The following is a 13,839-nucleotide window of genomic DNA, read 5'->3' on the forward strand; positions in this document are numbered from 1 at the left end:
GGGTGGCTCAGTCGGTTAAGCGTCTGCCTTCAGCTCAGCTCATGATCTCGGGACCCTGGAATCAAGCCCCGAGTTGTGCTCCCTGCTTAGTGGGGAGTCTGTTTCTCCCTCTCCCTCTCCCTTTCCCTCCCACCACACTTGTGCTCTCTCTCAAATAAATCTTAAAAAAAAAAAAAAAAAATGTCTCTCATTTAGATAAGAGGTAAGGAAAAGAAGAGAAAATATAACAAAGTTTCATATATTTTTTTGCCTTTCAGATACACGACACAATAGCATAACATTGTTTCCTATTCCGGTTATCCTAAAATGTTTCTACTAATATTTACCTTTTTATCAGTGGCTTGAAGTTCTTCAAATACCTTTTCTAAGGTCCAACTTTAAAAAGAAAACAGAAAAGGGATAAAACAATATTAATAAGGGTTACAAAATAAAACTTTACAGAGCATACTGCAAATCACCAGGACAAAAAAACAAAACTCACTTTGTTTCCAAATATTCCCTAGGGAGTTCTTCAGTTTCATCTAGATTCACTACTGACGTCCGGATCTCCTGTTCTACCAAACTGTCCACCATCACCCGAAAGTAGGCCCACACTGTGTCTTCCCAGGTGTCACAGACAGGAAGCAGCTTTTTTTCCCCATGCCAAACCAGAAACACATACACAGTCAACAAGGGGCGGGGGCGGGGGGGGGGGGGGGAGGAAGAAGTTACTACTATTGATATGACCATAAAGTCATTTTAAAGACATAAAACATAGTGGATTGTAAAATACCGTATCATATAGCCCTTTACTTCACCCATACCACATCTTCTAAAAAGTTTGAACTATTAAGATTTTTTTCCATACTCAGTTCACAACAGCATCAATTTTCCATGTTGATATAAGATGGTGTTTCAACTAATTATTCTAACATCCCTCAAATAGCTATAAAATGCAGGGCAGTGGTGGGGTTTGCAAGAAGCACAACACACACACACACAAGACAATCCCAACAGTCACTCCGCCTTAGTGGTACACTTCCGTATAAACCTATCGGCACTATAAGTCATCAATAAATGTGTGTTGTAAAAAAATATATGTATGTATTGTAATTAAATTTACAATTCTTAGAAATTAAAGTCTGATTCCATGTACTAAAACATCACTTGGTGTACGACATACATGAAATTAAGCAGCTCAAGTCACTATTCTATTTCATGATTATCGCTGTCACTGCCACTCTTAGAAAGTAGCTTAAGCTTATAAAATTTATTATATATGATTATTAGAATATGTATCTGATTTTGTTCCACAGGAAAAAAATAGAATTAAAATAGATTACATACCTGCTTGAGATTCCCACTTAAAGCTGCATAAATTGCCCTCTCGTATCTATTAAAAAGCTCCTGAAATACAATGAGTATAAATATGAAATGATGTTTTTCTTAACATGTCAATTTTTTTCATCATCTGGAATTTTACAATGTCTTCTAAACTGAACTTATTTATTCACTTGATAGTTTCTAAACGTTAGTTAGAGATCTAGTGGGTCAATAAGGACTCCTTGGTTTGCTGATATAGTCGGTGCTGAAATCTTCAGGAAAAATCATCTAAGTTTCAAATACAGGACGAAAGATCCAACTCTAATGATTACTTATCATAGTCAAATTTTATTCCAGATAGAACCGGGGTAGATGTTTTCCTCTAGGAAGTTCCTAAATACCTACACTATTTGATACTTTCCTAAGAACATCAAAACAAGGCACCTGGGACCCGTCCTGCATCAGTTTGCATTTAATTCCTAAGCAGGACTAATTATATTCACCAAATTAGTCCATTTTACTATCAGATTCTATTGATGGCATTTCCTGTTTTCTTATCATCTAAATAAGAGGCTTCGCTTTCACTATATACCTGAGACCTCCTCTGCATTTGTTTCCAATCATTCTCTTGACCACTCTTGTTCCCTTCCTTTCCACTATCAATATTATCCTGGGACAGGCCCTTAATACTTAGTGTCTGAATAATTCCGACAGGCTCCTAACTAGTTTCTCAGCCTTTGGTCCATTCCATTTTTGAGCCTATTTTTCACTGTCATGCTAATCTTCTTAAAGCACTGTTGCCGTGTGCCCTTGAGGTTTTGCTGGTTCACTACTACCTATGATATACTCCTTTAGAGCAACACTTGAGGACCACCAGCGCCTGTTCTTGATTTATCTTTTTCAATCATCTTTTCCAGTAGTTCTGTTACAACCTTTGTTTTGAAAATGTGAATTTGTGCCAGTGCAACTGATCCACCAAGGAACAACTTAAACGTAATGCAAATTTCCCATAATGCACAATTTCATCTACAAGAAGTACTAGGTGGACGCAGACAACCACACCTAGCTGAATGGAGCCCGTTATAAATACACAAAACTAACATACCTCACACATCTACCTGCTACCTCACTTCATTAGGTGTATTGCAAGCTAACTCCATCCATATCAAGTGTTACAATTTTCATTTTAATTTCAGCTAACTTCCTTCTACACCTCACAGTAACTCACAAGCTGCAACCCCCGACACTCAATTCCACAAGTAAACGTCAGTGCTTTTTCAAGGTAAAGTGCTGCATTTATTGTAGTGTTTGTGTATTTTCTGTTTAACGGTGTTTCGTTAAGTTTTTATCTTGTGATGTCTCACCAATGGTTTTTTCGTACCGTGCTTGCAACTCTATTTTCCCCAAAAGGCCTGTGGGTTTTCTGCGCAATTTTGCGTGCTGTAGTGATTTTTAAGGAATGCACAGGTCACGTGGTGTCGTAACAGAACTGACTCTATTTCCTTTGGTGAGCTTTCTGTTCCTCCCTGATAGACCTCCCACCTTCCCTTGGGCTTTCCAACTTACACATCCTACCGAGAATTCCTTCCTCTTCTTTTCAAACCCAACAACTAATTTTTTAAAGTGCAATTCAATTCACTCTCCGGGGAAGGCCGTTTTAGCCCAAATGCTTATTTTCTGAATTCATTTGGTACCTCTTTTGTATTTTTGTCTTTTATCAGTGTTTCTTAGTGTCTGAATAATTCTGATTAGTAGGTAAGCCTGCCCACCCCTATTTTTCAATCTGATCAGAAGTTTTTTGAAAACAGGGCGCCTGCCTGGCTTAGTCAGTAGAGCATGCAACTCAATCTCAGAGTTGTGAGTTTGAGCCCCACACTGGGTGTGGAGCCTACTTTAAAAAAAAAAAAAAAAGAGCTTTTTTGAAAACAGAAACTTAGTCTTATACCACTCTGAATGTTTCACAGCACCTTCAGCAGGCTTGCAATTAATTAAAAATCAGTATCAGTAAAGATTTTCTTGTATCTTACATCTTCTGCCATTCTCCAACAACTTATTTTCCAAATGATTCTATATGGATTCCCTTCTACAGGTTCTAATTCTGTTCCTATAAAACAGTGAAAGAAATAAAAATTTATAGTTTAAAATAGAGAACTCCTTATTTCAACAATTTCTAAAAACAAAAGCTGTGCTTCATAAAGACTGGCATTTAGAACTAAATATATCCCCAATTCTCAGAATCAAATCTACTAAAATACCTCCATTCACATTAGGGTCATGATAGAGTTTCCAGCCTTCAAGTGATGCAGCTCTCCATGCCTGACCACAACGTTTACAGAGCCGTTGTGCCTTTAGAAACAAAAAAGAGCAGTTAGTCATCTAGCCAGTGCAGTACTGGAAAAGTATCTGTACCTAACAGAAAAGTATATAAGCAATATATGACAGGATTAGATAAAGAACGATGTTTCAAAGGACAATGCAGACAACTAGTAATGGCATTTCACTTTGCCACAAGCATGCATGTCTTTCTGTGGTCTCCGCCTTTCTTCCCTTCCCTAATACTCCCTTTACTCTTTGATTTTGGGCTTCCTAATTGGCTCCCATGGTGCCCACAAGCATTTAATTCTGCTAGAGACAAATGGGGCTAAAGATGTTGATGACCCCGATTCACACTAAAGTATTACGAAAACAGAGTTAGTCTCTATAATGACAAGGCACTAGTGCTCATTCAGCCCACTGATATTTATGTTAACTGTGACCAAGCAGATGAGCTTAGACTACCAGCAAAATATACCAGTGAGATAGATACAACACCTCTTTAGGAACTGTCTTTTCCCCATTTAGTTCATATGGTTTGGGTAAGATCCTATGATCCCACCTCTGAAGTCTAAGATTAGGGATGTGATCTCAGAGGAATTACTACTCCCAGCGCTCCTGCTGGAGATACACATCTTTTGAGTCCCCGGATCCTGCTTGAAACCAGATATAACCGTCTATACTTCCCTGTTCCACAAACCAATCAATTCCTCACTTGTAAATAACCTGAGTCGGGTTTTTATCACTTGAACCTAGAGAACTCGATTAATATAACCAGTTGAAGAATATCCTACCCCAAACATCGGGCTATTAAAATTCTAAAAGCTCTGTAGTAACATGGAAAAATGCTTTGTTTTGACATACTATCTAAAAAAGGAAGGATAAGAACTGTATATAGAATCTTGAAAACATTTTTTTAAGCAAAATAAATCAGATACAAAAGAACAAATACTGCATGATTCCAGTCACGTGGAATAGCTAGAATAGGCAAATTCAGAGAGACAGAAAGTAGATCAGAGGTTACAGGGGCTGAGGGAAGGGAGAAATGGGGAGTTACTACATAATGGTTACAGAGTTTCTGTTTGGGTTGATGAAAAGGCTTTTGGAAACATAGTGGTGAGGATTTCACAAAGTTGTAAATGCAATTAATGGCACTGAAATGTACACTAAAAAATGGTTAAAATGACAAATTGTGATATTTGTGATATATATATTTTATCACAGTAGGAAAAAAAGAATAATGCAATGTATCAAAACTACTGACTTGTGTATTTTAAATACAAGATAAAGGATGAATTATATGGTATGTGAATTATATCTCAATAAAGTTGTTATAAAAACCTCAACGTATTATACTATGATTATGTTCAAAAGAGGTAAAAAAGAAAGGTCTTATCAAAAGATAACAAACACAAGTACTGGCAAGGATGTGGAGAAAAGGGAACCCTTGAGCACCGCTGCTGGAAATGCAAACTGGTGCAGCCACTGTGGAAAATAGTAAGGAGGTTCCTTAAAAAATTAAAAATAGAAAAATCATATGATCCAGTAATTCCACTTCTGGGTATTTATCTGAAGAAAACAAAAACACTAACTTGAAAAAATATATACACCCCCATGTTCACCGAAGCATTATTTACAATAGTCAACATATAGAAACAACCTAAGTGTTCACCGATGGATAAATGGATAAAAAGATGTGGGGTGTATATATATATATATACATATATATATATATATACACACAATGGAATATTATTTGGCCAGAAAAGAAAGAAATCTTGCCATTTGCACCAACATGGGCGGACCTAGAGGACATCATGCTAAGTGAAATGAGTCAGACTAAGAAAAATATCATGTGACCTCCCTTATTATATTTGGAATTAAAAAAGTAAACAACAAAAGCAGCTCATAAATACAGAGAACACTGGCTGCCAGAGGTGGGGGTTGGGAGAAATGGATGAAGGGGGGTCAAAAGGTAACAGTAAAAAAGAAAAAGAAAAAAAATCCTGTTCTCTTGTCAAGTCTTTTTGAGGCTCTAATACTTAGTTTCTTCATATGTGAGGTGAAAATGTTAATAATGGGAGTTCTCATTTATTGAATATTTACTATGAGCCAGACACTATGAGGTACTTCACATGAATTACTTCACTTGATCCTCATATGAACCTCAAGAGAGAGGTGCTAATTATGTGCCTGTTCAACAGATGAGAAAATTGGGGCCCAAAGGTGATTAGCTTACTCATGGACTCACAATGAGTGGCAGAGCCAGAGTGACCACACTGTAATAGAATAGGCATGAACTGGGATCAGAGTCTTGCATTCCAGCCTTGATTATTTCACTAATCCTGTGACCTTGGAAGTCACCCAAGATCTCTGGGTTTCAGGGTTATATTATTGTTTGCTTGTAAATGGAAACGATGGAAAATATGGACTTTATGGAAGCCCTTGCTGTCTCTAAGAAAAAAAAAGGCAGGAAAAAAAAAAAGAGTGCTCTAGTAAATAATAATAATAATAGTAATAATAATGATAATAACAAAACCCCACTACCTGTGGTTACGTAAAGGTAGTGGGACCTTAAGAGATTTTGTTTTTCAAGGCTGCAGTAATGTGATATTTTTGTTTTCTGTTTTTTAAAATACAACCTTATTTGCCACTGTTACTTCCCATATCACCAGACAGAGTGGCTGGAACTCAAATATTTTCTGAATAAATGAGTATATAATAACCACTTCTTTTCTTAATTAAAAAATAAGAATGATGCTTAATAATTCAGGACTTACTACCATAAGAAATTACAATAGTTTGAACTAACATAGATCTATCTAAAGAACATCACCAAGGAGACTGCAAAACAGGTGCCACCTATTACCCCAAGCTTGAAGCGCCTATGCATCAGACTGCCCACCTCAAGAGTCAGCAAAGTCATCCAGTAAGCTAATGAATTAGATCCTTCACATTCTATACATAACATCTTAAGTACCACAAAAGAGATTTTAAAAAGTGAGATTTTGGAGGTGAGTTAAGATGGCGGAGGAGTAGGAGACCCCTTTTTCAGCCGGTCCTCCGAGTCGAGCTGGATAGGTACCAGACCAGCCTAAACAACCACGGAACCAGCCTGAGACGCAGGAAGACGCATCTGGATCTCTACAAATGAACATCTCCAGCGCTGAGTATTGAGGTACGAAGTGGGGAGCCATGAAACTGTGCACAGATATCGGAAGATAAACGGAAGGGGGAGGGAGCCGCCGCGTTTGGGCGCCGGGAAGCGGTAGCCACTTGCACGGGAGAGCGGGCGGGCTCGCGGTCGGCACCCGCAAAACAGCAGACTGAGACCGTGAGCCGGGTGCGCGCGCCACCAGGCATCTCGCGGGACACCGGAATCCCGGTGCGCTCACTGGATCCAGACTGAGACCGGGAGATCCGGGAGCGCGCGCGCGGGGCGGCTGGCGGTGTTAGAAACACAAAGGACAGAGACGCGCCGGCCCTGGAAGTGAGGGCTGGGACGCCGGGTGTGGGGCGCACATCCCGGGACGCTGCAGGATTGAGCAGCACCAACAGAAACAGAGTTAAAGTGGCCAGAACATTAGTAGAGAACGGGCCGCAATCCCTCTGTTCTGTGACAGAGGCTGAAATTTGGCCGCTGCTGCTCTGACTCTCAGAAGAGGCACAGCAAACCGCCAGGGAAAGCCGCCAGAGAACAAAAGCCTGGAAATACCGGCTCAGGGAGTGCCCATCCCTATCCCCCCTCGCAGGGAGCACCGAGACTCTACCCAAACATGGCTGCCTGAGTATCGGCGCGGCAGGCCCCTCCCCCAGAAGGCAGGCTGAAAAATCAAGAAGCCCACAACCCGGGTGCCTGGGTGGCGCAGTCATTGAGCGCCTGCCTTCGGCTTAGGGCGTGATCCCGGCGTTCCGGAAAGGAGTCCCTCATCGGGCTCCTCCGCTGGGAGCCTGCTTCTTCCTCTCCCACTCCCCGGCTTCTGTTCCCTCTCTCGCTGGTTGGCTGCCACATAAATAAATAAATAAAATCTTTAAAGAAGAAGCCCACATCCCTAAGATCCCTATAAAACAAGGGGCACGGCCTGGGACCCAGTCAATAATTTGGGCTCTGGACAACCCCGCAACCTCTCCTCATCAGAATGACAAGAAGGAGAAGCCCCCCCCAGCAAAGAAAAGACAGTGAGTCTGTGGCCTCTGCCACAGAAATAATGGATATGGATGTAACCAAATTATCAGAAATGGAATTCAGAGTAACAATGGTCAAAATGATGAGTAGAATTGAAAAAACTATTAACGAAAAGGTTACTGAGAATATAGAATCCCTAAGGACAGAAATGAGAGCAAATCTGACAGAAATTAAAAATTCTATGAGCCAAATGCAGGCAAAACTAGAGGCTCTGACGGCCAGGGTCGCAGAAGCAGAGGAACGGGTTAGTGAATTGGAGGATGGGTTAATAGAGGAAAAAATGAAAATAGAAGATGGTCTTAAAAAAATCCACGCCCATGAATGTAGGTTACGGGAGATTACTGACTCAATGAAACGATCCAATGTTAGAATCATCGGCATCCCCGAGGGGGTGGAGAAAAACAGAGGTCTAGAAGAGATATTTGAACAAATTGTAGCTGAAAACTTCCCTAATCTAGCAAGGGAAACAAACATTCATGTCCAAGAGGCAGAGAGGACCCCTCCCAAGCTCAACCACGACAAACCTACGCCACGTCACGTCATAGTGCATTTCGCAAATATGAGATCCAAGGATACAGTATTGAAAGCGGCCAGGGCAAAGAAATTTCTCACGTACCAAGGCAAAAGCATCAGAATTACGTCAGACCTGTCTACACAGACCTGGAATGAGAGAAAGAGTTGGGGGAGCATATTTAAAGCTCTTTCAGAGAAAAACATGCAGCCAAGGATCCTTTATCCAGCAAGGCTGTCATTCAGAATTGATGGAGAAATAAAGACATTTCAGAATCGCCAGTCACTAACCAATTTTGTAACCACGAAACCAGCCCTACAGGAGATATTACGGGGGGTTCTATAAAAGTAAAAAGGCCCCAAGAGTGATACAGAACAGAAAGTCACAGCCAATACAAACAAAGACTTTACTGGCAACATGGCAACATTAAAATCATATCTCTCAGTAATCAGTCTTAATGTAAATGGTTTGAACCATCCCATAAACGCCACAGGGTTGCAGATTGGATAAAAAGAAATGACCCATCCATTTGCTGTCTACAAGAGACTCATTTCAAACCCAAAGATGCATTCAGACTGAGAGTAAGGGGATGGAGTACCATCTTTCACGCAAATGGACCTCAAAAGAAAGCTGGGGTAGCAATTCTCATATCAGATAAATTGGATTTTAAACTACAGACTATAGTTAGAGACGCAGAAGGGCACTATATTATTCTTAAGGGAAGTATTCAACAAGTGGATATGACAATTATAAATATATATGCCCCCAACAGGGGAGCAGCAAGATACACAAGCCAACTCTTAACCAGAATAAAGAGACATATAAATAAAAATACATTAATAGTAGGGGACCTCAACACTCCACTATCAGAAATAGACAGAACACCTTGGCAAAAACTAAGCAAAGAATCAAAGGCTTTGAATGTCATACTCGACGAGTTGGACCTCATAGATATATATAGAACACTACACCCCAGAACCAAAGAATACTCATTCTATTCTAATGCCCATGGAACATTCTCAAGAATAGACCATGTTCTGGGACACAAAACAGGTCTCAACCGATACCAAAAGATTGAAATTATCCCCTGCATATTCTCAGACCACAACGCTCTGAAATTGGAACTCAACCACAAGGAAAAATTTGGAAGAAACTCAAACACTTGGAGACTAAGAACCATCCTGCTCAGGAATGACTCGATAAACCAGGAAATCAAAAATCAAATTAAACAATTTATGGAGACCAATGAGAATGAAAATACAACAGTCCAAAACCTATGGGATACTGCAAAGGCAGTCCTAAGGGGGAAATACATAGCCATCCAAGCCTCACTCAAAAGAATAGAAAAATCTAAAATGCAGTTTTTATATTCTCACCTCAAGAAGCTAGAACAACAACAGAGGGACAGGCCTAATCCACGCACGAGGAAGCAGTTGACCAAAATTAGAGCTGAAATCAATCAAGCAGAAACCAGAAGTACAGTAGAGCAGATCAACAGGACTAGAAGCTGGTTCTTTGAGAGAATCAATAAAATTGACAGACCACTGGCAAGACTTATCCAAAAGAAAAGAGAAAGGACCCAGATTATTAAAATTATGAATGAAAAAGGAGAGGTCACGACGAGCACCATTGAAATTGGAAGGATTATTAGAAATTTTTATCAACAGCTATATGCCAATAAACTAAGCAATCTGGAAGAGATGGAATCCTTCCTGGAAACCTATAAACTACCAAGATTGAAACCGGAAGAAATTGATTCCTTAAACAGGCCAATTAATTATGAAGAAATTGAGTCAGTGATAAACAACCTTCCAAATAACAAAACTCCAGGCCCGGACGGTTTTCCTGGGGAATTCTACCAAACATTCAAAGAAGAAATAATACCTATTCTCCTAAAGCTTTTTCAAAAAATAGAAACAGAAGGAAAGCTACCAAACTCATTCTATGAGGCCAATATTACCTTGATCCCCAAACCAGGCAAAGACCCCATCAAAAAGGAGAATTACAGACCGATTTCCCTAATGAATATGGACGCCAAAATCCTCAACAAGATACTTGCTAATAGAATCCAACAGTACATTAAAAGGATTATCCATCATGATCAAGTGGGATTCATACCTGGGATGCAAGCGTGGTTCAATATTCGCAAATCAATCAGCGTGATACATCATATCAACAAGAAAAGACTCAGGAACCATATGATCCTCTCAATCGATGCCGAAAAAGCATTTGACAAAATACAGCATCCTTTCCTGATTAAAACCCTTCAGAGTGTAGGAATAGAAGGTACATTTCTCAATCTCATAAAAGCCATCTATGAAAAGACTACTCCAAATATTATTCTCAATGGGGAAAAGCTGGAAGCCTTTCCCTTAAGATCAGGAACTCGACAAGGATGCCCACTCTCGCCACTATTATTCAACATAGTACTAGAAGTCCTTGCAACAGCAATCAGACAACAAAAAGGGATCAAAGGTATTCAAATTGGCAAAGAAGAAGTCAAAATGTCTCTCTTTGCAGATGACATGATACTCTATATGGAAAACTCAAAAGAAGCCACTCCCAAACTATTAGAAGTTATAGAGCAATTCAGTAACGTGGCAGGATACAAAATCAATGCTCAGAAATCAGTTGCATTTCTATACACGAATAACGAGACCGAAGAAAGAGAAATTAGGGAATCCATCCCATTTACAATAGCACCAAAAACCATACGTTACCTTGGAATTAACTTAACCAGAGACGTAAAGGACCTATATTCTAGAAACTATAAATCACTCTTGAAAGACATTGAGGAAGACATAAAAAGATGGAAAGATATTCCATGCTCATGGATCGGAAGAATTAACATAGTTAAAATGTCCATGCTACCCAGAGCAATCTACACTTTCAATGCTATCCCGATCAAAATACCAAGGACATTTTTCAAAGAACTGGAACAAATAGTCCTTAAATTTGTATGGAAACAGAAAAGGCCCCGAATCTCCAAGGAACTGTTGAAAAGGAAAAACAAAGCTGGGGGCATCACAATGCCAGATTTCGAGCTGTACTACAAAGCTGTGATCACAAAGACAGCATGGTACTGGCACAAAAACAGACACATAGACCAATGGAACAGAATAGAGAGCCCAGAAATGGACCCTCGGCTCTTTGGGCAACTAATATTTGATAAAGCAGGAAAAAACATCCGGTGGGAAAAAGACAGTCTCTTCAATAAATGGTGCTGGGAAAATTGGACAGCTACATGCAAGAGAATGAAACTTGACCACTATCTCACACCATACACAAAAATAAACTCCAAATGGATGAAAGACCTCGATGTGAGACAGGAATCCATCAAAATTCTAGAGGATAACATAGGCAACAACCTCTACGACATCGGCCAAAGCAACCTTTTTCATGACACAACCCCAAAGGCAAGAGAAACAAAAGATAAAATGAATTTATGGGACTTCATCAAGATTAAAAGTTTCTGCACATCCAAGGAAACAGTCAGAAAAACTAAGAGGCAGCCCACGGAATGGGAGAATATATTTGCAAATGACACTACAGATAAAGGACTGGTATCCAAGATCTACAAAGAACTTCTCAAACTCAATACACGAGAAACAAATAAACAAATCATAAAATGGGCAGAAGATATGAACAGACACTTTTCCAATGAAGACATACAAATGGCTAACAGACACATGAAAAAATGTTCAAAATCATTAGCCATCAGGGAAATTCAAATCAAAACCACACTGAGATACCACCTTACGCCAGTTAGAATGGCAAAAATAGACAAGGCAAGAAACAACAATTGTTGGAGAGGATGTGGAGAAAGGGGATCCCTCCTACATTGTTGGTGGGAATGCAAGTTGGTACAGCCACTCTGGAAAACAGTGTGGAGGTCCCTTAAAAAGTTAAAAATTGAGCTACCCTATGATCCAGCCATTGCACTACTGGGTATTTACCCCAAAGATACAGACGTAGTGAAGAGAAGGGCCATATGCACCCCAATGTTCATAGCAGCAATGTCCACAATAGCTAAATCGTGGAAGGAGCCGAGATGCCCTTCAACAGATGACTGGATTAAGAAGTTGTGGTCCATATATACAATGGAATATTACTCAGCTATCAGAAAGAACGAGTTCTCAACATTTGTTACAACATGGACGGCACTGGAGGAGATAATGCTAAGTGAAATAAATCAAGCAGAGAAAGACAACTATCATATGATTTCTCTCATCTATGGAACATAAGAACTAGGAAGATCGGTAGGGGAAGAAAGGGATAAAGAAAGGGGGGGTAATCAGAAGGGGGAATGAAACATGAGAGACTATGGACTATGAGAAACAAACTGAGGACTTCAGAGGGGAGGGAGGTGGGGGAATGGGATAGACCGGTGATGGGTAGTAAGGAGGGCACGTATTGCATGGTGCACTGGGTGTTATACACAACTAATGAATCATTGAGCCTTACATTGGAAACCGGGGATGTACTGTATGGTGACTAACATAATATAATAAAAAATCATTAAAAAAAAAAAATGTTAACGATGTGAAATATCCATTTATAATAAAAACTTGAAACAGTGGGAAAAAAAAAATAAATAAAAAGTGAGATTTTAAGGAAGAAGTCTGTGGGCCATTCAAGGGTAAACAGTGTCACCTAGAAGAGCAATTAGGGTCAGGTTCATTCTTAACTCTTAAAAATCAGAACTAAAAATAAGGGGGTTAAGCCCAGGGTATGCAGTACAATACAGGGAGGCAAAATTTGACTTCTTAAAAAGAATCTATCAGAGTTGCACAAACAAGAATGCACTGCTTTCTGCAGCAATGTGTTTCTTATCACCGGAAACGTTCAAACAGGAAGTAGATCCAGAAATACTGTGGAAGAGATTACTACATCGAGGAGACATAGTAGGTGGTCACAAAGATCCCTTCCAACTTAAATAATCTATGACTTTGAAACCGAAGAAGCAGGGATGTATGACTTACCTCTTCTGTCATTCCAGCACGGATTAAAGTGAAAAGATACTTGAGTAATCTGACTTCATCTTCTCTATCCAGATCATCAAGGGGCATTTTCTGTCTAATGGGAGCATCAGGGTCCTACCAAAAAAACCAAACCAAACTAAACCAAAACAAAAAACATCAATGATAAATTCTTTGTAGCCACGTACATTTTGGACATCACCGAGATGATAAATCTCCTGAGTTTATATACTGAAATAAATTTATTTACAATTTAGTTAAGTAACAAGGGGAGTGAAAGTATCACAGGTGTTCCAGAGAGCCACACAACTGTCTGCTGCCCATTCAGAACAAACTCTGTTGGTCCACAAAGGTACAAGCCTCGGTCAGGCAAGGCGGTAACACCACTATGGCAGCCTAGCCAGACAATTCTAAAACTGCTACTCATCATTCAAGCTGACATGAGCTGTACCCTGTTGTAGCAATTACACAACCAAGTTAATTCTCAACAGAAATAGGCCTAGATGGAGAATGAGCACACAGGAAAAACTGAAGGAGGAGTCGACAAT

At 39.8% G+C, this 13,839-nt stretch overlaps 1 protein-coding gene across 3 annotated transcripts in view; it reads right to left on the reverse strand.

The window, feature by feature from the left end:
* Window positions 1-13,839, reverse strand: part of NUP107 (nucleoporin 107) — a 54,856-nt gene that overhangs the window by 15,670 nt on the left and 25,347 nt on the right. For all 3 annotated transcript variants that reach the window (XM_026500079.4, XM_057316147.1, XM_057316148.1), the window contains 6 exons: window positions 13,295-13,408; window positions 3,558-3,648; window positions 3,330-3,406; window positions 1,327-1,386; window positions 482-627; window positions 327-375 (listed from right to left, as the gene is read on the reverse strand). In XM_026500079.4, the coding sequence (XP_026355864.2) occupies window positions 327-375; window positions 482-627; window positions 1,327-1,386; window positions 3,330-3,406; window positions 3,558-3,648; window positions 13,295-13,408 (537 nt within the window). The remainder of the gene's footprint in view (window positions 1-326; window positions 376-481; window positions 628-1,326; window positions 1,387-3,329; window positions 3,407-3,557; window positions 3,649-13,294; window positions 13,409-13,839) is intronic.

This window comes from Ursus arctos, unplaced genomic scaffold (assembly GCF_023065955.2).
Source record: "Ursus arctos isolate Adak ecotype North America unplaced genomic scaffold, UrsArc2.0 scaffold_21, whole genome shotgun sequence".
Taxonomy (NCBI): Eukaryota; Metazoa; Chordata; class Mammalia; order Carnivora; family Ursidae; genus Ursus; species Ursus arctos.